At 43.0% G+C, this 25,065-nt stretch overlaps 1 protein-coding gene and 1 pseudogene across 25 annotated transcripts in view; one reads left to right on the forward strand and one right to left on the reverse strand.

The window, feature by feature from the left end:
• Nucleotides 1-479: 479 nt before the first annotated feature.
• Nucleotides 480-25,065, reverse strand: part of CELF2 (CUGBP Elav-like family member 2) — a 540,282-nt gene continuing 515,696 nt past the window's right edge. For 5 of the 25 annotated variants that reach the window (XM_033209718.1, XM_033209723.1, XM_033209736.1 and 2 more), the window contains 4 exons: nt 22,353-22,472; nt 15,247-15,444; nt 10,986-11,129; nt 480-8,015 (listed from right to left, as the gene is read on the reverse strand). In XM_033209718.1, the coding sequence (XP_033065609.1) occupies nt 7,888-8,015; nt 10,986-11,129; nt 15,247-15,444; nt 22,353-22,472 (590 nt within the window). In that variant the 3' untranslated portion in view covers nt 480-7,887. Of the gene's footprint in view, nt 8,016-10,985; nt 11,130-15,246; nt 15,445-22,340; nt 22,473-25,065 lie in introns of all 25 variants that reach the window. The other 20 variants (XM_033209726.1, XM_033209727.1, XM_033209741.1 and 17 more) reach the window with 9 other exon arrangements.
• Nucleotides 16,754-18,213, forward strand: LOC117082751 (annotated as a pseudogene).

Below are 25,065 nucleotides of genomic sequence, written 5' to 3' on the forward strand. Positions count from 1 at the left end.
AATAGGGCGGCTATTGTTCTCCAGCAGGGCATGCTTTCACTGCCACATCATTCTGGCAAAGTATTGACACAAACCAGCATTATTCCTGGATCTGCCTTTCTCTTTGGTCCCCTTTCTTCTGGGCCTAAAGAGATCACATCCAGGAAGGCAGTCAGGTTTTGTAGGTTGGGGCGGATTCTGGGTGCCTCCTAGTGGGCTTTTTGGCCATGAAGGGACTGCTTTGTTCTGCCCCCCACGGTGCGTGGGTAGAGACTCGCTGTGGTCATGAGGCAGGGGGTGGACTTCCAGAGGTCTCTTGGCTCAAATGCACTCCGGAGAACTTTTGTTTCCAAAGTCAATTTATTGAATATTAAGTCATAAAGCCAGTGATATAATTTTAATGAAAAATATCCTGTATCACTCAAGACTTAAAAGAACAAAAATACCCCTTAGAAACACTGCTTTGAAAAATAATCACATTAACTTTACACACAACAGAGTCCTTTCTTAAGCTTTATTTAAGAAATCGAGTACTATATAGTTCAATATATATAAGACACATCCAGTATTGTGTTCCTGATAGCAAGTGCATAGATTTTGTTAAGATATCATTTTCACTCAATAGAAACGTTTCATGGTCACATGAAGATAATATTCCCAGTGATTTGCCCAAGCATGAGAGAACAGAACACAGCAAAAATAGTGAACTACAACAGAGATGAAAAACAACAACAGCAAATTAGCAGAACAGTCGATTCCTGATAAGTGAATAAGCTGATTGTTTGGTCACAATGTTTTATTCACTTATCAGGAACGATTCACAGTACATTTATGTTCACTGTGTGTCCTAGCCTGCCAGCTAAGAGTCCGAGCCCATCGGGTGCGTGCAACTGCTGTGGGCTGGGCAGCGTGTGTGGCTTCCATCAGCAAGGCAGATGTTGATGGTGCTGCAGTATCCCAAGGTGGTCCTTGCATGGCACACGGATTCACCTTGCTCACACTGCAGCGGGGTCATACCGACTCAAAACTATGGGTATGAATTTAAGCAGGGACCAACTTTATAGTCATAAGTGCTTAAAGGAACTAGCATTTTCATCCCCTTCTTTGGAGAATTATTTGTTGCTTTAGAAAAGCAACAAAAACTGGCTTTGTCTTTCTCTTCCTTTGCTTAGCATGAGTATTTTGTCTTGTGCCAAAATGGTGGATCTATGTACTTATAGATTTGAAAAATAAACACTTGCACCTTGGAAATAATTTAATCACCCCCCATACCTCCCAACATCCCCTCCCACCTCCCTAATAAAAAGAATTCACACCCTTAGCCATCCTTTCCCACTAACATAGGCAGTGTGTTTTCAGAGGAGACTGCCGAAGGCTATGAGGAGACTGAAAGCAGAAGTGGTGGCAGGAAGTGAGCTCCATCCGTGCAGGCTGGAGCTGGTGGCATCACCATCACTGAGGCAGCCAGCCCCGGGGAGGGAGCCTCCCTTCCTCCACCTCGCCAGGCCCCTCTGTTGTTGAGCAGACTAGAAAATACAATCTCGGGCCAGAGGGGCTGCTGCAACGAGAGGGTGAAGAGCCTGAGCACCTACTGGGAGAGATTTCACTGGCACCCAGAGGAAGGCTGCCAGGTGCTGGGTGGCCTGAGTCAGAGCTTGTGCGTCTGAAAATACTGGAAGGAGAGATAAGACAGAGGGAGCAAACATCGACGGAATCTTGTAAGAGCACTTTAAGAGCAATCAGATTCCTGAGCAGAGGCAGAACAGGGCCTGCGGCTTCAGTCTTTGAGGGCAGAGAAGGAACAGTTTTTGATAACTGGCCTTGGGGTGACAGTGGGGAGGAGACTTAGGTTCATCCAGGAGGGAGCGTGTGGATGCGTATGGCATTATTAGCTTTTGTTTGGAAAAGGACAGTAAACTATGAAGACGACTTGAGTGTGAGAAACTTTACCTCCCCCTGCCTCCACCGGACTGAGTACAGCTTCCATCTGAGCCCTTGGAAATACTTCTTTTCTCTTCCGTTAGTGTTAATAATTAAAGCTGCTCCTGGATTCAATTAGCTTGTAGAAATAAATAATTTAAATGACTTTTCTATACATATCTTTTGACTGATAGCAACAAATAGACTTAAATTTAACCCTTTTCACCGGCTAAGTTTATTTTTCTTCCCTGGAGAACTCACCTCTTTTAGAAAGGTGATTGGTGTCTAAGAAGAGTAGGACTGTAATGATGTGGGTTTTGCCTCGTGGGTGTACAGAGGAAACCCCAGCAGCAGTTTGGAATGTATGTTAAGAACTGTGTGGATAGACTCATGGGGGCGGGGAGAGAAGGGGAAATTAACCTGTGTGGTCAAAAGACCGTAAAACACCTTGGCAAATCCAACCCCGAAGGCAGTTACTGAGGTGAACCGTAGGAAAAAAGTGTATAAATCTTGGAAGCAGGAGTTCACGTGGGCAGTTGTACATAAATCAAAGGTGGCTGGTGTGCAGTTTCCTCTTTACCAAATCAGATATTCACTTAAGTGGAATCGACTGTATCTTTTTACACAACATAGAGAAAAAAACAGATACGTGAAACAGTGAGGTGTGCAGATGCATCACCAACATACAATGACTACCAACAATACAACACGCAGAGAGAGAAACAAGTATTAGGAAAATGGTTTAATATTGGAGACAGAAGCAAAAAACTGCATCACACAATAACATACATTACAAAAATAAGTTTGACTGTTTCAACTACACGGTTATGTTCACAATGAGGACAGAAGAATCAGAAAAAACTTTGATCTAAACAGCAAAAAAGCAAACCCTAAAGTTTTAACTAATACATTTATCCACTTAAAGTGACTGAGTACTTCTAAATCTAATTACCTTATTGTGTAACTGCACAATACAGAATAAAAAGTGAAACTTACCGCTGTTATTTTAAGACAAAATTCTAATGCTAGGTATAAGCAAAGGGAAAAAAGAAATCAAGCCAAAGTTTTTAATTCTCAAAAGAAAAGCAACTTTCTTTCTATCAACCCGAAATCAAACTTGAAATCAGTCATTGTCAGGGGCCCACCAGAGCAAGCCACAAAAATTTCCATTTTTTTTTTAATCTCCAGTATAAAAAGTTCCACTGGTACAAAATGCATAAGTACAATCAGTTGTAGAAATAGGAAAGCCTGCGTATGTTTTTTTTGGCTCAAATTCCATCAAACAACAAAATCCAAATGCATCAATAAAACAAACAATACTCAAATGGTCTTACAGTTTCCACTAGGTTGCATTAACTTTGGCTTTTCTCAGACAATATTTAAAAACTATTTTGTAATTCTAAACAAAATGATTATTAATCTACAAACATCAATTCTCACAGCACAAAAAAACATACATTTTTTGTATGACATTATTCAAAAAGGTAATGAAACTACAGGTTTTTTTAAAATTTTATTTTTTTTTTAATTAGCACTTAAGATAATAAAAACAAACAGTAAAATGATTCCAGAGTAGCACAAGCCAACTAGAACCCCTACGGTGAAAGAAAGATGAACTGGTTACGCCTTTGAGGACTGCCATTGTATCACAATTCTCTAATTTAGATTAAAAATGACTCTTCTCTACACTTGATTAAAAAAAGCGGTTTCCCTGTGTGTGTTTTCTTCTGGCACAGGCCCTTTGCACCCTTGCAGCTATTTCCTTTTGATAGTAAAAGATAAAGTGGATAGAAGGACAGTTTGTCTCTGTGAAAGGTTTTTTTTTTGGAGAAGGGCAAAAAAGGGCTTTCCCCCTCATGTCCTCTCTGGGTGACTTGTGAAGAAGGAACACTCGACTCAGAGGGCCCGTCCTGAGCCTCCTATCCCCTGCCCTCAGTGTTTCCTCTGGGGGAGATGCATGCAGGTGAGTTGAGAGGGAAATGGGGAGGGGAGTCTGCTTCAGGAAAGAAATCAGAATTGTTTTTCATTGAGATTTAGGTAATTGATAAAGAGTTTCTGGATGAAACGGTCTTAGAAATTCAAGTGGTGGGCTCTTGTGTTTCCATGTGTGTGTCGAGACACACCGTGTTCTTGGAGAGAGACAGGTGCAATAACGGTTGTTACTAAGCTGATTGCTGCAGGAAGTACAAAATAGCCCTCAGAGGATGAAGGAAGGCCCCAGCAGTAGTAAACACATGTGAGGATAATACAAATCATGTCACTGTAAGTGCATGTGCTATAAGAAGGAAACGTTTGTGTTGCTTTTTGTTTTTTGCATCAGTAGAGGCTAGTCCTTTCTATCCCAGGGCTATCCCATCCACACACACTGATCCTAACAGGGTGCTGAGCGGGGAAGGGGAGCTGAGGCCAAGAAGCTTCCAGGGCATACCGAAGAGGAAGGCTGGAGCTTGTGTTGGGGGTGTAGGCGTGACATTAGGATTTGTCAAGACAGCAAGGTACCTGTTCATAGAAAGTCATATGGCACTTTAAAAAGTGGCAGCAGGAACTGGTGCTAGGTACTGGAACTGGTGCTAGGTATTTGGTCAGTACGTTGTGATAAAGAACTGAGCCTAACTTAGATGGTCAGTCCCCTTTAAAAGTGTTCAATTAAAAAAACCCAAAAAGGCTGGGAAAGGGCTATGGGCTTCTCACTCCAGACACCTGGTCTATTCAGTGGTACCTACCGGGGTCGGAGATGCCCCAGCATAATGGCCGATTAGAAATATTGTTTAGGAGTATTTAAGAAACAGAAACAAAACCCCTCAAAAGACTATCCTGCCACAAAGTCCGTTTTACTGCAAGGTATATGAAAATATCCTAGACTAGGAGGACATAGCACTAAAAAGCATACAGGATTGTTAGGTGCTGAATCTACCTCCGTTTTCCCTCAGGGTTTGTCCAATTACTCATTAAAACTGAAGAAGGAATTCTAGTAGCACATTAGGAATTCTGTTCCCAAAAATGAGAAATAATCAAAATTTCCCTTTAGATTGGCCTCGTGGAATTGTTTTCTTTTGGATCTTAACCAAAGAACAAAGTAGTCAAACCGAAACAACTTAAGAGGATAGATGCAGGGGAAAAAAATCCAAATTGGAAACACCCCAAAACAAACTCAAATCATGATGGTATAAAAAGTTATCAACATTCCAGATAGCTCTGGGTAGAAAGGGTTAAAAGTTCAAAACTTTCTCACCTTAGAGGTTTCCATAGATTATGAAGAAAATACATGGTGAGGTTGCCTTCACAGCACTGATGTGCGGAGTGGTTAAAAAAGTGGGACATGGGCACTTATACAATGTCTTACAAAAAACATCAGAGAGAAATAACAAACAATAACAATTTCAGGCAACAAGACCACAGGATAGCAAGTTAACAAACTTTTTAACCTTTTTTTGTTTTTTGTTTTTTTAAATATTAGGGATTTATACAAAACACATAATAAAATACCCATGTTATCAAATTACTTCTCACAAGAAACACACTGAAGCTCTAGGAAGGAAGTACCTTTGGAATTTGGCACTATATATTTTCACTTTTTTTCTTTAAAAGAAAAAAACAGATCACATTTTGCTGAACACAAACACATCTAAATAGTCCACAATTAAAAAAAAATGACATCAATGCTTCACAAGCCAACACAAAACTTATTCTGGAATAGGTTTTTTTTTTTTTCCCTCACATGAAATTTTTTTTAAGCAAACAACTTTTTTTTTTTGAAATTCTTTTTTTTTTTGTATTAAGTAAACCAATTCTAAACTTGTCTTATCAACAAAGAACATTAAGACTCATGATGAAACCACAACTTAATTCACAGAAGCACCAACATAACACAGTTTACAGTAACCTTTCTCCTGTACATTGAAACAGTATAAAATATAGGTAATTTCATGTGCATTAAACCATGGATTGTCTAACTGTGAGTTCAGCAAAAGGTGACACAAATAGGTAGCATTTGCCCCAAAACAGGGTAAATATTTTTCTTATACTAATCTACAAAAAGTGGTTCTATATATATATCTTAATGAGAAAGTGAGCCACCTAAAATGGCCTTATCAAAAAACTTTACACTGCCTGAAAAATGTAAAAACTATTACAGACCTCTAGAGACTTAAAATCAGACAGTTTTTTTCTCAAACTGTTTTTGGAAGTAGTCTGTTAGAAACCAACATTCTGTGTCCCTGGACACATATTGCTATTGTTACCAGTGACCGGGAAGAATGCCAATCCCTGTATAATACTTTCAAGTCTGTTTTAGGAAAAGAAAAAAAAAAAAAAAGAAAGAAACGTTTTTGCCACAGGTTTTTTTTCTATAATGAATTTGTCTAATAATAAATTTCAGTCTTGCATGAATGCAGCAATGTTTTTCACATTGACTTCCCAGAATTCATAGCTAGATGAGGTCACATGCAAATTTCAAAGGTCAAACTAGATCAAAGGTCAGTAGGAGAACCAAATATGATGTGAGGTCAGAAAGACATCAGAAACAATGACGGGACGATGAAACTTTTTTTTGAGACGCCACAGGGACATGCTAGGCAAACGATGAACTAACGGGCATGAAGATGTCTAGGGAAAAAACAAGGAAGAGTAAAAAGTTACACAGAATCTATGCAGCAGCAACAAAATCACTTTTAAGGGTGCAGGAGAAAAACTAATGCAAATCTTAGGTCATTAGGGAGTCTCCGAGCCATTCACATAATTTGCATTTCTTACACTCTTTATCCACAGCACAATGAAACCCCAAGAGAATCCATCTGGAGAGAGTGAAAGGGGATGGATTCCGGGTGTTTTGGGGTGAGGGACAGGGGGAGAGGGTCCAGTTTCAACAAATGTGACATACGGGGAAAGTCAGACGACTGAACTGTAAACTAGATAATGGAAGTTACAAACAAAATCATCAGACAGATACAAACAACGAGAGGATCAAGCATGAACTTTAGGTCTAGGGTTCAACGGTGAAAAAAAGCCCATTCCTAGAACAATTCCTCTAGAGACTACTTCAGAAGGTTCTAGCTAGACAGAGAACTGCTCTTTAGGTACCCAATAAGTTAACAATAGGCAATAAATAACTTCCATTATTTCTGAGGCAGTAAAAATTTTGTATAAAAATAGAAATGCTTTTTTACAAATAAAATTTACAGGCCTGTGGCTTTCTTTTTTATTTATGTATTTATGTATTTATTTATTATTATTAAATTTATCTTTCAAGAAACATCAAGTATTTTCACTCATTTTTATTTTTAAACCCTGTAGCTTTAAGAAACAGATCTCTAAATCTTTTTGTACATTAATCCTTTCTAAAAACTAAAATAAAATAACAAAATAGACAACCAGTGTAATCATTTGACCAATAAATGACATGTTTCTTTGAACCCTAAAATAAAATCCTACTTAGTAAAACAAGCCGATGTAGTGGAAAGACGTGTGGTTGGAGTAAGTGCTTCTCCTGGCTTCTCCCTCTCCTAGGCCACCACGTTAACCTCTAAGCACCGGGCCCTCCCTCCGGGGGCGGGCGCCGGGCAAGGAGGGGTGAATTCTCCAGGCAGTGCTCTCGGGGCACCAGTGGTTTCAGAGTTAGAATTGCACATTAGCGTTTGTTTGCCTTTTAAATTATCAAGATGCCATTTATTTGTTATATGCTTCTCTTTAAAAAAGCAAAAATAAAAAAAAAAGGTAAAAGGAGATTCAAATTGCAAAACAAAGGAGAATACAGTGGCACAACTGGAGGAGGAATTTACTCAATAGAAACAAGGTAGCCCAAGTTTTAATTATGGCAAACTGGGTAGGGGAAGTGGGTGGGGACATGGAGGCCTTATTGTAAAAATAACCGTCTCTCTTGGTAAAAGTTGGCAATGTGGTCCTCCTCTGCCTTCCCTGTTGAGACAGGCTGGCTCGTGGGACTTACCCTAAGAAAGCTAAAATGAGAGCAGGGAGCCTCTGGGGTTAGGATCAGTAAGGTTTGCTGTCGTTTTTGGAACGCTTCAGCTGCACCTTCAAGCGTTTCATGCCGATCTGAAAGCCATTCATAGCCTGGATAGCAGCTTGTGCAGAGACTGGATTGTCGTAGCTAACAAAACCTGGAAAATACCGAGAACAGGGAGTCAGGCTGGAGAGGCAGCCCAGCAGAAACCAGAAAAGGGGGCGGGGGCTCTAGGGAGGGCTGAAGAGCCAGCATGAGGCGCCAGCCCCCACGGGCCCAGCACAGCTCCGCCGAACTGATGGTGAGTCCACCATGAATGGCTGATGGAACGTGCCCACTGAGCAGCTGTGGAGCAGCTGGCTGGACTGGAACTGTGGCATCATGGAGCACACACCCCTCCCCAGAACACTGAAACCTCAGTTGTTTGGCTGAATTCAGTTCCACTTATTGAACTCGCTCAAATCATTGTGATTCAAGTCCTTTAGTATCTCTCCAAAAGAACCCCAGGTCCATACATGCTACTCATACAAGCAGTGGTGTAAACATTTAAGGGCTGTGGGGGCCCCTAGGGGCTCACGTGTCCCAGCCAGGTGAGGCCAACAGGCAGGCTCGGGAAGGGAAGGGCTGGGGAACAGCGGATACTGCCAAGCCCCGGCCTCTCACTCCAGCTCTCCATCGTCCGTCACACAGAACCTACACCTGTTTGGCTGGAGGATGGGTCAATTAGCAAATAAACCCTAGAATAACTCATACTTGATTATTACCCACTTGGAGTTATTACCAAGGAGACTAGGGAAGTGCTGGGCCTTTCTCCTTATCTCCTTTCCATTTCCAAAGCTCCGGTAAATTCAGCAGAAAGGAAATTGCTCCCTGGCATCTCCCAGAGTCTCGGGGATACACAGTCAACGGCTTAGAGCTTCATCATCTGAAGAGAATTCCCCAGTTCTTACTCTGTGGCAACGACCGCCACCAAAAACAGCAGGGAGGGCAAGCTTTTGAAAAAGAACTGCAAAGACCCAGTGACAAGAGGCTCTCAGTCCCAGAGTCTGTTCCAGCACTGGGGGAGGCGGCAGCAGAGGTACGGCAAGGCTGTAAAGGGTGCTGATGGAAGTGGTGACAGGAAGCTATTGTCCTGATTTACATGTAGGTCTAAACGTCAGCTGTTCAGAAGGCTCTATACTGAGCACCTCTATCCATCTGCTATTAAAGTTAAAGAGAAAATTCCTTTACAAACTAGAGGAGGAAGAAGAGGACATGACTTTTCTGCACAGTTCTCAGCTGATAAAAATGGGCATGTGGCATAACACTGAGCAGCTCTTCAGAGGCAGGCTGGATTGCAAAGTGGCTGTTTACATTTTTATTAAGTCTCATTCCCAATAAATGTGATCTGGGATCCAAGAGTTTTGCTCTTTCCTTTCCCTCTGGGTCTTTATCAAAGAACAGCAAGATAGTTACAGAATGGAAGTGGACAAAGGTGAGATGGATAACAAAACCCGGCCAAGAAATAGGAAGGAACAGGGCACCACCTTATGACTGGCAGCCCTAAGAAATGCGGTTGGCTCACCCAGCAACCTGGGTGCCATAGCATTTCACAAAAATGGAAACCAGTCCATCATGCTCAAGAATCATCTGCTGACACTAACAGCTATGGTTTACATCAGTATGAGCACATGGTTAAGGAGGTTGTAGGCTGATAAACAATCTGTTTTCAAGGAAGTAAATATTTTCTCAAATCAAATCATGAAGCAGAATTCCCTTCCAAATAAACCTAGAATATTGTTTAGCTGTGAAAAACACAAAAGTCTGCCTCAAAGCCTTGTAAACCATGTAGGGGAGCCTCCCTAAAGTAGGCTCCTGCTCAAACACACACCCCCCTATAATGATTTGATTTGCATATCCCTCTCTACTGAACTGTCACAGAGGAGTTTATACAGTTGCCACAGCAGCAGCCTAATGGGTTCCGGCTGACAGCCTTGCCGCTAGGGTAGCGTGGTGCCTGTAAGTGGCTGACATGCGGAGTCCTTTAACGGTGCCTTCAGACCTTCCTGGGTGATAGCACAAATTAGACCTTATGATAATAGAGTTTTAGAAGCCAAAACATTCTCTTTGAACTGGTTCCTCATTGCCAGCCAGTGTTAAGTTTGAGAACCACCCTCCCCCTTTGCTATTTTCCTTTATAGCACGCAATTCTGTGTGTTTCCTCCAGCCCTCACCTAACTAACTGGGTTTTATGCTGTTACTATTTCCCATCGGCATGAATTATTAAATCGCAGGAGTGATTAAAGTGAATATTCTAACTCAAACTGGGCCCTGAGCTTGCCAAGTAATATACACTCTGAACATCCTGGCCTGTAAACTGCTTTGGGGGCCAATAGGGTTTGAAAAATGAAGGAAGGAATATATTTAATGAATGCTGTTGTCCTGGTGTAAAACATCCGTCCACTCTGCGAGCATCCCTTACTCCCTAAGGGAGCGAAAAACACCACAGGAGGCAGAGTCCGGACTGCTTGAGGAAAGGGGCATGGCAGCTCAGGCTCTGATAACAGCTGCACACCTCTGGACTTCACATTCATTCCCACAGCCCCCGCCCCAGCCCCTGGACTCCACATCCATTCCCACTCCCCGACTGTGGCCCTTCAGGTCCCGTCATGCAGCACGCTACATAACTGTGAGATCTGTCAGCCGCTCATCCTGGGCACATGGAGCTGCGATCATGCAGCAGCCTGAACACCTGGGTGTGTGGGTGCTGATGAATGGCCGGCTGGCTGTGAAAATGTCTGTGTGCGTGTTACATCAAGGCCAATAAGCCCTCAATATGGTGTTGCCCACCACCATGGTGTCTGAATTGCACTAAACCCAGAGGGGTAAGGAATTAGTGGGAAAGATCAGCTAAATGTGGTTTGATTCCTTAATAGTATAGTAAGACTACCTAATGTATGGGCATCGACTTTAATTTCCCAGAGCCTTCCTTTCTTTGCCCAAATCTGCTTACAAGGATCCAGAAAATCAGAGCCCACCACCACGTGGGGAAGGCCCTATCCTGACTGAAATTGTCTCACATTTTCCTTCCCATGACTCTTCACTTGGGAACCTACTGCAATATTCTAGCTTAGTTTCTTTTGCATACCAAAGCACTTGCTCAGATTGGTCTGTTTGTCAATGAAGACTTTAGCAGAGATAACATTTCCAAAAGGCATGAACATCTGCAGAATGTCCTGGTCTCCAAATTCCTGTGGAAGGTGGTAAATAAAGAGGTTTGCCCCCTCTGGACCTAAGGAGGAAAAAAAAAGTCAGAGTAAGGTATCCCTTGAGTCTTAGTTTCCAAAGTCCCTTCTTAGGAATACTTTAACAACAGGTAGGCTAAGCATTTAGCTTTCTTTCCTACAAAGAACAAACAGATGGATAAATGTCAAGTGCTGGAGTGCCTTTCAGGAAAGCAATCATCCTTCAGATTTTCCTGATTTCCAGAGATGCTGGCTACGAATAGCTTCCTTTTCACTGACGGTCTTCTGTGAGTCACAGGTACTACTGCCCCTTGGCATGCATTTCAGTCACCTCTTCATGGGGATGAAGGTGACAGTGGGCAGAATGGGGGCAGATAATGTTGGCATGGGTTTTTCCTGGGTGGCCAGATTTTCTCAGGTACAGACAGACTCTGAGAAGAAAAAAAGGGTGGTGCTCTGTGCATTCTAAGCAAATTGTAACAATTTAGAATGGATGTAGCAGTAATGCTGCTTAGATTTCTCTATCATTTGCCTAGTTATCCAGCCAGTTTTGATTTGCCAAATCTCTTAACACACAGTCTAATAATCATCTTTATTATAAATGACTGGCAATGAGTCAAGACAAGGAAAGAAGGTATGGCATACAAATTTATTTAATGTGCACATTATTTTATGTCCAACAGAGTTCAGAAGCTTGTCTACCATCCTGGCAAAACAGATTATGAAAGTGGTGGGATTACAAACTGTTTTCTAATTTTCATTGTGAGTTCTTTCTTAACATGAGTTATGTGGAAATATGTTGCTTAATTTCCAGACATTTGTGGATTCTCTTGTTGATTTATTTTTGATTTCTAATTTAATTTCTCTGTAGTATTAATATGTACTAATATAAATATTATATATATATATATACACACACACACTAATATATTACATTCCTCTTTCCCCTGTCTCATAATCTGTTTTGCAAAGAAAACTTCTTGAGGCAAACTATGGAAGCCACAGAAATGAAGTATTCCTTTCTCATTTAAAAGTGTGTCTTCGTGACTACTCTAACTTCCCATACTGCTTCCATTTCCTTGGACATATCCATATTCTAGAGCATGGGAAGGAGTCTATTTTAAAGGGACACGATTGTAGGGGGCCTTGGGTCCCCAGATGTTTTCTGGTTTTAAGAGAATCAAAATTTAACATGAAAAGATGCAAAACCCAAATACTGGAAAGGGATGTTCTGAGTGCTGCTGTGTGTGCACATCCTTGGTGATATGTTTGCTGGTCAGATTTGGTGCTACCAGCTTTCATGTTGCTACTGCACAAAAGATCCAAATGCATGAATGAGGGTTACTGGGCCCCAGTTGGAACTGTGAAGTACATCTCACCTCCTGAAGCCGGGGAGAAAATAGAGTTTCAGTGCACATGACAGATGACGGGGCATGCCTGAGCAATCCTAGCTTTCTAGAACGTTGCTCATGCTGAATGTGTCTATGCCCAGCAAAGAGACCAGTAAACAAACACAAGTAGGTTTTGTCCTTTTGCTCCTGATCTTCCCGAGAAAAAATGTCAGCAGCATCTCTTGAAATAGATCCCCCAATTTTTCCATCACCAAGAAACAGTTTGGTTTTGTATATGCCCTGAGTTTTTAATACTAAAATGGAAAAAAAAATTTCATATGGAAAACCTCCCTTGTATGCAACTAAGGTGGCTGAGATGAAGAGGAAAACACAAAACACCTTTTTTAAAAATGGGATTCTACCTGTGTGTCATCGCTCTTCCTCTAGAAGTGGGAAACACCTGTTCACAAGTCACCCCTTCATCAGATTTCTCCCGGTGCACGTTACTGTCACTTGTTAGATTCTCTGTTACACTCACTACTGGTCCTGGTTGTTGGGGTGTTCATGTTTTATCTTTCTCACAGGGCACTTGATCTGGCATAAAGCACTGGGGACGTTTGTAGGAACAAAGCTGTACGAGTACACCAGCGTCCCCATTCCTCACGGGACTCGCCTCCTGCAGGTAATGGACAGAGGCGGGCCGTCAGAGGCTCACTTCCTGTCTGGGGAAAAACACACCAGGTCTTGCAACCTCGGACAGAACTGTGGAGTAGAAAATCTGGAATTCATCGTTGTTATTATTTTTTTGCTCTGCCTGACATCATTTGCTTTTAAATTTATGTTTTACTTAAAGTAATATGAAGATGGTTTAAATTTCTTGAGCACGTATTAACTGGGAGAGAAGGGGATCAGAAGAGAGGTATGAGAAGGTGGGAGATGATTCCAAAGAAACAATGAACAAATCAAAACCCCGAAAGCATGCTACTGAAAACGCACACTCTTAAATCAGGAGTGGACAGTGGTTATTTTGGGCAATTTTATCTTAATCTCAGAAGGGGAATTACTGCGCTAAGCAGTAACCCCTAAAACTCAAGGTGAGAAAGTTGAGGGCAGTGAACTCAGGTGAAACCTCGGAAACATGTTGTTTCATGGCCCAGACTTTATCCCTAAACCGCTCTATAGTTTACTGGAGGGTCCTGCTCTGTAATGGAGAGGTGACCACCATGTGGGGAACTGGCCTTCTGGCCTGTGTGCGAGGATATCATCGTCCTACAGGGTCCTGCTCTCTACCCTCATTTGTCACCATGGTACTCAGACCACAGACAAAGGAACACACACAGGCCTTTCTTGGGGAAGACAAGTGATGTTTATGATGTAGGTGTTCTTTCACAAGCCTGGGGAACCACAGCTGTCTGAACACCTGTGCATGTTTCAAAAGCCTATAATAGTAGTCACAGCTAAGAGTAAAGAGAAAGTTGACATAATGAAAAGTAACTTGGACTTTCATATATTTTTCATTTTAAAAGTGATCTCCATGTTATTCATACAAATAAAAAACCTTTTCTTTCCTTTTCCAAAAAAAAAAAAAAATACATAAGTATCTTTTAAGCTGTGTTCTCTTAAAACCCACTTCAGACAAAGCAGTTTGGAACTATGGGGTGAGGGTAACAGAGAAGGGAAAGAAACTTAAAAAAATCTCCCTTAGTGCTTCTCTATTCTGGCTTTTTATTCCATATCTAACCAAGTCAGAAAAAAATATCATTTAGCAGATTTTGCTCTAAAGGAGCTTCAATTAAGGAAGAAGGAATCAAAAGGAAGAATGACCAATGATCCTATTTGGTCTTACTCATGAACCATTTCATAATTAGCTTTAATTTATTCTTACCATTAACTTCCTGGAGTTTATTTTGCTTTACTGGCAGAGAAGCAAGGCAATCGATCACTTACTTGCTTTCCCTGAAGACCCCCAGTTAAACAAAGACCAAGGCAATCCTAACTGTGGATTTTATCATTCGCCTGAAAACCATCACCTACTGAGAGGCAGCCACACACTCAAAGGATGTGTGGACTCGAAAACCCTGGCAAACACAGGACAGAGTGTTCCACCCACAGAAGCCAGTGGCCATCCATCCTCTTCCACCACCAAGTAGTTTCTGTGTAAGGGGAAAAGGTGATGTCTGTGCTGACTTGGGAAAGGGAAGTCCCTGGGAATTTTTTATAGGCAGCAAATATTAAGTAGTTGATGGGAAATTAATAGTTTATAGAACTTAATTATGGGAGGGGGGTAAGCAGTGATAGGATATTTGGGGATTCCAAGAAAGGTGGTCAACTTTCCTGGACTTAGATCTGCAGAGATGCCATAACCCTTCAGAAGATGTAGCTGGGGGAAAAAATTAAAGCCATTTATCTACAAAGCCAGACTGGTATATAAATGTACAATGGACAAGAACTTCATCTAAAGAGATGGATGAAACATTAAATTAGAAGGTAACTATAAGACCAAGTGAGAAAGACTGAAATAAATAGGATTTTGCTGCTGTTTGAGAGAGAGGGGTCTGTGTTCCCCGACTGGAGTGCAGTGGCTAGTCACAGGCATGACCATGGCTCACTGCAGCCTCAGCTCCTGGGCTCAAGCGATCCTCCCATCTCAACCTCCCAAGTAGCTGGGACTACAGGTGTATGCCACCATGCCCAGCTTTCAGGTTTTTTGTTAATCACGAATAACACATACAACAGCTGCTTTCTGTTGTGACATGGGTTCAATCCGATACCTTCTAACCGTGCTCTAGAGGCCAGTGCTGCCAGCTGGGCTGGGCCCTGCCTGGGCACCTACCTTCCTTCTGGCTGCCCGCAGCGCTCTGCTGCTGCAGCAGGCTCTGGCTGTACAGAGTGGGCAGCGCGGCGGCTGCGTACTGCTGAATTCCTGAGTAGGCCTGGGTGAGGGCGTCCATGGTGCCAGCCGTGCCATTCGTCAAGCCTGTGGCGCCAAGTCCTCCATTCAGAGCCGCCATACCTGAGAGCATTTGAGCAACTTTACAAAAAACCCAACAATAGAGAAGAGAAACAGCACTTATTCATTAGTGCTTTCCAAAGGAAGTTAGAGAATCATTTGACACAATACAACAGCAAGTACATGCAGCTAGCACACAATTACACCGACAGGAAACTCAAAATGAAACCATGAAGAAATCAATCATGACAATGGGGGAAAATGACCTAAGCCATGAGAACCCTCACTCCCTAGGCCAGTGATCCAAATGCACTGTGGCACGAGTGAGACGAGACAGCTCAATGCCATGCAGCGTGCTACTGGCAAGTACCGTTATCTTTTGGAAGTAAACGCCTTTTGCTTCTGGGAACTTAGGAGCATGTTAAAAAAAAAAAAAACCTTAGTAGCAGAGGCCTGTAAAATATGTACACTGAAATCCATTTATTGGGCTTTTTAAGGAACTATGGGATGGCTTGCAGGGCTGAGGAGGAAAAGATGAAATAAAACTTTTTTCCTTTAGGCTGTGTGATGAGGAAATGGTGGAGAGGACAAGTTCTATACTCTCAATCAGTGGACCTGCAGTTCCGGGAGTTACAGTGTGGGAAAACGGGCTTTCTAAACAGCTGAATGATGATGCCAGGGACTACGACCTTAGGAATAAGTAGCCTGGCTGATGAAGAATTGAGGCAAAGAAGAAATGTGGACCTTTCCCACAGTCGCAGAGAGCTGAAGCTACTCATTCAGTATCAAAGTGGTTCAGTTTTCAGCAGCAATTAGTTATTCTGTGCGTGCACCCACGCCCAAGTGGCAATGGGGTTTCGGCCACTGGAAACTCCAGGTCCTGTTTTTCAGTCAGCCGGAGACAGCGGCGTGTCTACAGGCCGGACCTTGGCTATCACCTGATGGGAACGGGATGGTGGCCAGTAGACTCGATTTCTCCCCTTGTATCCTGGCTGCTCTTTGGCTCTACTGGGGTTGCTGACTGTCACATTCTCCCTGAATACTGAGTCAAAGCCAGCAACACTTTATAGAGTGCTAACTTTCATATCAACTCAGGAAATGGAAGAGGGGACAATCACAATTGCCTCTGGGTCCCTTTATGATCACAATTCTTTAAGAAAAGATCTGTTTCTGAGAAGAACTTACTGAAAACATGAATGAAAATCTCAGTGAAAGTAGGGCTACAGATTGGATATACGAAAACAGCAAGAATGGCTAACTGAAAACATAGGTAAGTCTAATGAGAATGGAGGACAACTAAGGTAAGGCTGCCTGGAAACACCAGGGAATCCGGCAGTAGAGTGACCTCCACACGCCCAGCATGCTCCTGCCCCAACGGAGCAGGTGGGGAATGTTCTGTTTACTCCACTTGTGCTTCTATTTGGCCAACTTCGCCTCTTCAATTAAAAGGACACGTGTAAGATATGAATTAGGCCATGGCTTAACAGTGGAGGACTGTCATTGTGCCTCACCTCGGGTATTCCTGTGCTTCTCAGAACAGACACCGAGCAGGGGTGGCGAGGTGAGTGTGAATGGCGTGAGAATGGAGTAGCACCCTCCCGAGTGCAGGCTCAGCTCAGAGGTGTTGCCAGCTGAGGCCCTGCTGTGTCTACTTTTGTTTCTTTTTATGAAGGGGTCTATCAAGAAAATCATTGAGATTTTCATTAATGTTTCCATTAATGTTTTCTTTGGGTCATGCAAGTAAAAGCTGTCCAAAGAGCTTGGATGCAGACTGTCCTAATTACTCTAAATGACCCCTCGGACACTGGCATATCACAGCCACCACCCTGCCACTGTGCTCCCCTCTGTCCCTGTTACTGTGGCCACCAGAGGGCTGGAGAGTCATCTCTCTCTTCCTCCAGTGCTCTTATTTCATCCTCATCTCCCACTATTTATTTGTGTGATGCAAAGGAACTTCCATGTTTTTGAGGTAGGTGAGAGGGGTATGTACAATAACTCGGGAAGGGCTGGACACTGCTGATAAATTCTGTTGGTCTCCCTTTGGCCAGGCTGTTAACAGGTGCTGTGGATTATAGATGATTGAGCTCTGGGCACAGTCCTTTAGAAATGCAGATGCCTGTGTGGAGGAAATTCTGACAGGAGAAGAGTGGCAACTCGCCACGCTGCTTGCATCTCAAGGCATGAGGTTCTGGGTGTGACTTGCAGCCTGCGAAGCCACGCGGGGCCTTGCTGCCAAAGGCGCCTTGCTGCCAGACGAGGACGGGCTGTAGACAGCAGCTCCTCTCTGATGGATGCCTCCAGGTTCCCATGGAGGGGTGGGGAGCATCGCACTGCCATGATGCCTTGTCTGCTGAGGGTGGGAGTTTTCAGGCCCTGTCATGTGAGACCCACAGGGGCTCCTTCCTGCGATTTGCAGCCTCCATGATTTGGCTTCTCCAGAGCGCCAGATACACATGAGGCATTTTATGGCGGTGGTCACTGGGACCCAACTCCCTTCTCTCTACACAACTGTTTTTTAATTTCCAGGTCAGAAAAATTATCCAAATCTCTTTTGCCAAAAATGTTTTTCTCTTACAACGCAGAAGCAGAATGCAGCTCCTGCTCTTGAAATACTGGATGGATGTTTCAGAGGGCATTGTGAGGCTTGGAGCTCCAGCCAGTGACGTTCCAGCCACACCCTTCTTTCCTGGTTCCACTTCACAAAGGCTGGCTGTGTCTCTGGACTACACCTCAGAGCTAATCTGCTTTCCGGAAGGGTCGTTTTTACTTCTGCTGGTGCTGTGCATGTAGGAGACAGCTGTGGCCGGCCCTATTTTCCTGGGGAAGGTGGGGGGTGGCAGAGGCGGTACCATGAGCAAGGGATGCAGATGCTCAAGGGGGACGAGTCAGGGGACACGGGGAGGGTTTGGCCTCTCCAGCCAGGGGCTCGCCTCCTCCATGGTATAAACATCCATGTGAACAAAAAAGTTCTAATAAGTACCAGCACACTGAGAATATTTTAAACTACAACTATCATGGAAAATCTGGAAGGGTGGTTCCTAGGTCCAGGGGGGAAAAGCAGCTGAAAACATGGTAGGATTTGAAGAACAATCAGAGGCAGCATTCCACCTCTGAGAATAGTTCCTGTGAGTGACCTGATGTTATTCTGGGTTAATTGTATCAAAGACAGTGTTTGTCAACCCAGCTGTGGGTACCTGATTTCCTCTAAAAACCTCTGGATAACAGAAGCAGAGCTGTGAAGACAGTTAAGTTGAATAAAATGCTTCCACTTAAAAGAATAGGGCTTTTCCTTGAAATGGCCCAATGGATCAGCCATTTCCTCTCATTTATTATCATCATCTCCATTCCCATGCATGCTAGTTAGACGAGGAAGGCTGGAAGCAAGTGACAGGTGTGGCAGTGCTCGGCAGGGAGGCCTCTGCACCTGGCCCGTCGGGAGGGCCGGCACGCAGCCTGACAACGGAGTGCCTTCTGCCTCATTCCTCTCCAGAGGCCCTCAGGCTACGACAGAGACCCAGGAGGTGGGAGATGCTGAATCTGTTAACATGGCACAGAAGGACTAACCCATAAACATGAGCATGAATGTTTTTTGTTGGGGGCACTAAGGAAATGACACTGAAAAGGAGAATCACAAGCCAAGTGCCATAGCAGACCACACTGACTGCAAGCTGCCCTGCTAGGCTTTATCCCAAATCAAAGAAAAAGGGAGAAGGTCTTAATATTCTCACAGATTTGTAACCACTTCACTGGGGTAAGTTTTCTTTTGTATAGATGACAGATGATCCTTCTACGCTACAAGCTGATAAATGAGAAGCTAAATATAAAATGTCTAGAACCAGGGTAGATGAAGATGTCTCTGTGTACACTGGGTGTCACTTATATACCTGCCTGTGTTATTAAGGGCACACACATTGTGTGGGGCTGTGGAAACTATAAATATTAGGAATACAGATTAAAATAGTCATTTCACAATGCAAGTAGTGCCAAGCCACAAAAATATGCCCGGAGCATCTTCTCACGGAAAATATTTCCATAGACGCTTTTCACCAGGCATCTGCAGCTGGTTTTATTAAAACAATCATAATTTTAAGCACTATATGGTAAGCCATTTGGAAGCCATTCGAATTATGCGATAAAACAAGGAAAAATAAAGATGCCACTTGACATACACTGAAACACATAAAATCAGATACAGACTCTTGGGTGGAAAAAGTATGTTCTTCACCTTAGTTCAGATGTTAATATATAAAACATGCTCAGGGAACCCTGAAAAAATCCAGAGGTGAACACTCTGATGGTGAATCACATGTCTTCCTTCTGATCTTGATGATTCTTACATTTTTAGGGTGCTGTACTGTTTTTTAGCCCTTCGATTCATTAATGTATAAGGGAATAAAAAGGACATCCAACTCAAAACAGTATAATTTAGCTACTTGTCTACTGACTAAAAACTTCATTTTTTGGGAGAGGTGTTGGGCTCTTGAGCAGGAAAGAGGGTAAAATGTAGGCTCTGGTGAGTCATCTACCTGCTTTCTGGCTGGCTGCTGCGTCAGTGGGAGAGAGTTGGCTCTATTCAGAACACCTGAATACTCTCCATATGGAAACAGATAACGGCTGCTGCAGTGGGGTGGGATTAACAGCGGTGCTACGGAAGCTGCTGTCAACTATTTGAGAAGCTGACTCTGTCCAGGTAACCACTGCTTGATGACTTTCTTTAGGAATTATCCAGTGGAACCGCTAGCATAATCATCTCTGTTGAGAGGGAATGGTCTGAAAGAGGATACTCTGTCTTGGAAGGTTTTCTGTTGATATTTTGAGACAAGCAGCAAATAGTAGCTCTAGGTCAGTGCTGGAGATTGTAAAACAGCTCTGCATTAGTAACACTTCCCAGGCACAAGGAATGTATTTTCATTTGTGCCTGGTTTTGGTTTAATTAAACATTTTCTTGGTTCATACTATCTAGTAGGGGTTATGTGAAATGACATTCTTTCTTCATTTTCTATGAACTGTACAGACTGATATTAACCCAATAGCAAAGAATTTTAAAAAGCAAAACAATTTAAACTTGTTGTCCTTGCCAGAAGCAAAATGTGTATCACACAAGACCCCACACAAGAACTACTCATGGTTTCTCTGCCATTCAACACAGCCCCTCTGCAGTCCCTGACGAGAACGATGGCAAAATCTCAGCAATGCAGAGCAGAGCAGCGTGGACAGGGCGGGACATGGACGAGAGGACACACACACCAGTCATGAGCACGTGCTGAGGAGGACAACCATTCCCACTGGCCTGTTACTCTGCAGACCAAGGACAGGCAGGCGGTCAAATCAAAGTCCTTGTTTTAGGGGAACTAGGTCCTGGGGCAAGAGAAGCAGCATGAGGGGATGTGTGCAAGCACACGCGTCCTCGACCTAGGTGAAGGACAAGGTCAGAGCGAGGAGCTGTACCGGAAACGGGGGTCAAGGCAGTGAGGCTCCTACTTGGCTGCTGGAAAAGTCAAAGCTGGAGGCGGTTCTAACTGGAATACAACATTGCAGCCGCCGCGCGGCTACCAGTTCACGGGCTCCATGCTAACCACGAGCCATCCCATTTGGGAGGTATGGTCAGCTAAAGCTCGGTCCACGCTTTTGCTTCTCCTAGAGCTGCTGCATACAAGGATGTACTAAAACCTGAAAAATGTCCCAATTCTAAAAGTGATCTATTTTCTCAGGATTAAAAAGGTTAATTTTTATTTGGATAAATTTTAGGTTCATTTTCTACCAAGTCCAGTGCAAGGTATTCTGAGCTTTTACAGTATGAAATTACTGGGATTATTTTGCTTTAAAAAATTATACTGCCTGGTCACCCTTTCAAAACAGTCCACTTATTGAAGCATGCCTTAAAATAGGGCAACAACTGTCAAGGACTCCTTTACGAAAAATGAGAACGGGCAGGTGCCGGGGTGCCCGGGCTGCATGGTAGCTAACTGGGCTCCAGTATCAGCAGCTCTGTTGGCTGTCGTGGATCTGCTGGGCTTGGCTACTCTCAGGCAAGCAGGGAGTCCGAAACGGAGGGACAGGGAAATTTCGTGTCCCCTCTGTGGGCTGAGGATCAGTTTCCCCACTGCAGGAACCCATACCGAGCAGGAGTCTAAAACATGACTTATCCTCTGGCCAGCACACCGTTCCCCCATCAACCGAGAATGACAGGAACGGGTGGCCTGCGGAGGACAGAACCAGGAATTCTCTGGTGAGTCCATCCGTATGTTTCGGAACCAAGTACAATTTTCTAAGTGATTTGCCTCCAGCCTATTTCAACCTGCCACAGCTAAACGCTGTCCCTCTGGATGGTCCCTGATGTAGAGTGACCCATACCTGTGGGTGCTTAATAAAGATTCTGATCACATCAGTTCCGGCAGTGACTCCTCTCCCCTCAGTTTCATCTGCTTCTTTCCAAGGCCTAATTTTCTCCCGTATTTAATTGTCATGAATCTTTGGACTTTGGAGCTGGAGGCTACCTTTAAGAATCATCTGATCCAGAACTTTCCATTCTCAAATGGAGACTCCCAAGCCCAGAGAGGGAGCAGCGTCTGCCTGACTTCCCACAGCTGCCTGGCAGCAGAGCTGGGTTCAGGCTTCCAGCCTTCCAGTCCATTAACTTTTCCCACTGTAACACCCTGCCTCGCAGGACAGAACCGACCGAAACCAAAGCAAACCAAACCAAACTGCTGGAAACCTGAAAATAGCTGCCAGCCACAGAAGCCCATGGATGAGCACACGCGTGGTGCTACCCACTGAAGAGAATCTGGGGGTGGAGAGTGGTCAGGGGTTTTCTGAGGCAAAATGAGTGTAGGCAGCTTTTGCCTATCAAAGCATGTGCTCCTCCATCCCAAGTTTTAGTTCTCCCCGTGGCATATCCTTTTTCGGGTCATTTCTGGCTGACCACTTTCTGTGGAGAATTTGGGGGAAGGCTGTCCACCAGAGCAGCAAATACTCACTGTTGATGGTACCTGCTAGTGCATTAATATTATTCAGTCCAACAGTGGCTCCAGCCAGTCCTTGCAGAGTCCCAAGAGAGGTCAAGGAGTTCATGGCTGCACCAGCAGTGGAGTTTGGGGTTGAAGCAGCCACTGAAAAACAAAAGGAAGACAGAGGAAAGGGGAGAAAAGACATGAGGTGAGTGACAGCCAAGAAGACTGGAAATCCTTCTGTCATCATCTCATTGGACGGAGGTGAGGAGCCGTGCTTGAGGCTTTGGGTAAAGGACATAGGGAATTGTCCTTGTGGCAATTTTGACAGATTTGGTGGTTAAAAAAAAATCATCATAGCACTGTTTTGCCAATATAGCAAATACACTCACTGCTGGATGGTGGGGAAATCTGTGAATGGGAGGCCTGCCCAGCCAGATTTATACATAACGAAGTTGGCAATCATTCTTTGGCTTCATTATTGGACAATATCTTGCTTAGTTTTTTTTTTTTAAACCTATGTGCAAGAGTAAGATGGGCCTTTATTTTTCCTTCTTGTACTGTCTTTAGTTTTGCTACCAAGGTTTTGCTAACCTCATACAATGACTGGGAGAGGGTTCCTATTTTTCTGTTCTCTGGAATAGACTCTGTAAGATTAAAATTAATTGTCATTTAAGTTTGCGGTAGCACGTGCCAATTAAATGTTCTGGACTTTCTATTTCTTCATGGGAATATTTTGAAATAACGATTAAATTTCCCTAATAAATAGGATGACTGAATTTTTCTTTTCGTTCCTGAATCCGTTTTATTAAGTTGCTGCTTTCTAGAAATTGCTGTATTTTGTTTTCAACTATATACTGGTATAAAGTTATTCATAATATCTTCAGTAAACTTTCAAAATGGAAAACATTTAAATGTAAGACATTTCTTAGTCTGCCTGATCTGTCAGTTACTGGAAGAAGCATATGAACGTCTGTCACTCCAACTCCATGTAAACATGCTTATTTTTGGAAATGTATCTTGAAGGTATATTTCTATGCAAGAGATTCCTACTTGCATCGATTTGGAAATGATCCTATCTTCTGGTGAAATAAACCTTTTTGGGGCAAGCTTTTGTTTCTAATTTTTCCCTGAAGTCTGTTTTGTATGATGTTTGGTGTAAGAAAGCACCAGCTTTTTTGGGTTTTTGCACTGGATATCTTTTGCCATCTTTTCACTTATCTGTTTATATTTTGGCTACATCTCTAATATATAGACAGGTTTAAAAAAACACAGCCTTATAATTTAAGTCTTTTAGTAGGGGCATTTAGATTTTGTCCTATTTGTTCTGCTAATATTACATTTTTTTTCTCTCCTTTCTTGCTGTCCTTTGAGATGGAGTCTTGCTCTGTCGCCCAGGCTGGAGTGCAGTGGCATGATCTTGGCTCACTGCAACCTCCACCTCCCAGGTTCAAGTGATTCTCCTGCCTCAGCCTCCCGAGTAACTGGGACTACAGGCGCCTGCAACCATGCCTGGCTAATTTTTGTATTTTTATTAGAGATGGGGTTTCACCATGTTGGCCAGGATGGCCTTGATCTCTTGACCTCGTAATCCGCCCGCCTCGGCCTCCCAAAGTGCTGGGATTAGAGGTGTGAGCCACCAAGCCAGCTAGGTTTGTCTTTCAATTCCATTTCCCCTCTCTACTACTTTGGAAGTCATGCATAGTATTTCTACTCTCTTGTATATGGTCATAAAAACTAAGTCATCTTTAACTTATGAAAAGCAAAGTTACTTATCTTTGCTCTTTGCCAGAACAATTCAAGGATCTGAGAATACTTTAAGGCAGAGGAGCCCCCTCTGAACCCAGGTGTGGGATATTCATGCATTTTACTTGTAGCTTGGTTTTCAGATTTTTATTCAGCACTTATTCTTCACAGCACACATTTAGATTTGCCCACATATTTACCACTTCCTTTGCTTATTATTCATTCTTCTTTCATCTGGGTTATTTATCCTTTAGTTTGAAGTTATATCCAATACAGCTTTATTTTTTGAGGGTCTATTGGTGAAAAAGTCTTTTAGCTTTAGTTTGTGTGAAAATTACGTCTTTATCCTAGTTCATGAAATATTTCTTTCCTGGATATTTGAGATTGACAGGTTTTTCTAAGCACATTTTATGGACTTCTGACTTCCATTATTACTGTTGAGATGTCAGGCACTGAGATTTTGTTTCTTGGAGGGTGGTTTTTCTCTCTGTTTTCAAGATCTTCTCCTTGTCTTTGGTGTTCTGCATTTATCACTATGGTGCTTCCAAGTTTAGATTGATTTTTATTTTCCCTGCTTGGAATTCATCTGGATCCCTGAATATGTGGATTTTTGTTTCTACCTTTTATCAGTTCTGGAAAGTTCTCGGTTATTAGCTGCTCTTATATTGACTTTCCCCCATCCTCTTTCTCCTTTCCACTAGGAATTTAGCTAGACCTTAGTTAGATCTAGTCCATGTCACTTAACCTCTCATGTTCTGTTTCTCAGTTGGGCATCAACTCCAAAATCTGTGTTCCAGCTCACCACATTCTCTTTCAATTGTATGTAATGTTCTGTTAAACTTACATCTCCAAATTTTACATTTTGGTTATATTTTTTCATTTCTAGAATGTTATCAACATGCTGGATCATTTTTCATAATCAGTTACTTTTTCACTTTTCGTTTTTTTTTTGAGATGGAGTCTCGCTCTGTCGCCCGGGCTGGAGTGCAGTGGCCGGATCTCAGCTCAC

This window comes from Trachypithecus francoisi, unplaced genomic scaffold (genome assembly GCF_009764315.1).
Source record: "Trachypithecus francoisi isolate TF-2019V2 unplaced genomic scaffold, Tfra_2.0 Lachesis_group9, whole genome shotgun sequence".
NCBI classification, from domain to species: Eukaryota; Metazoa; Chordata; class Mammalia; order Primates; family Cercopithecidae; genus Trachypithecus; species Trachypithecus francoisi.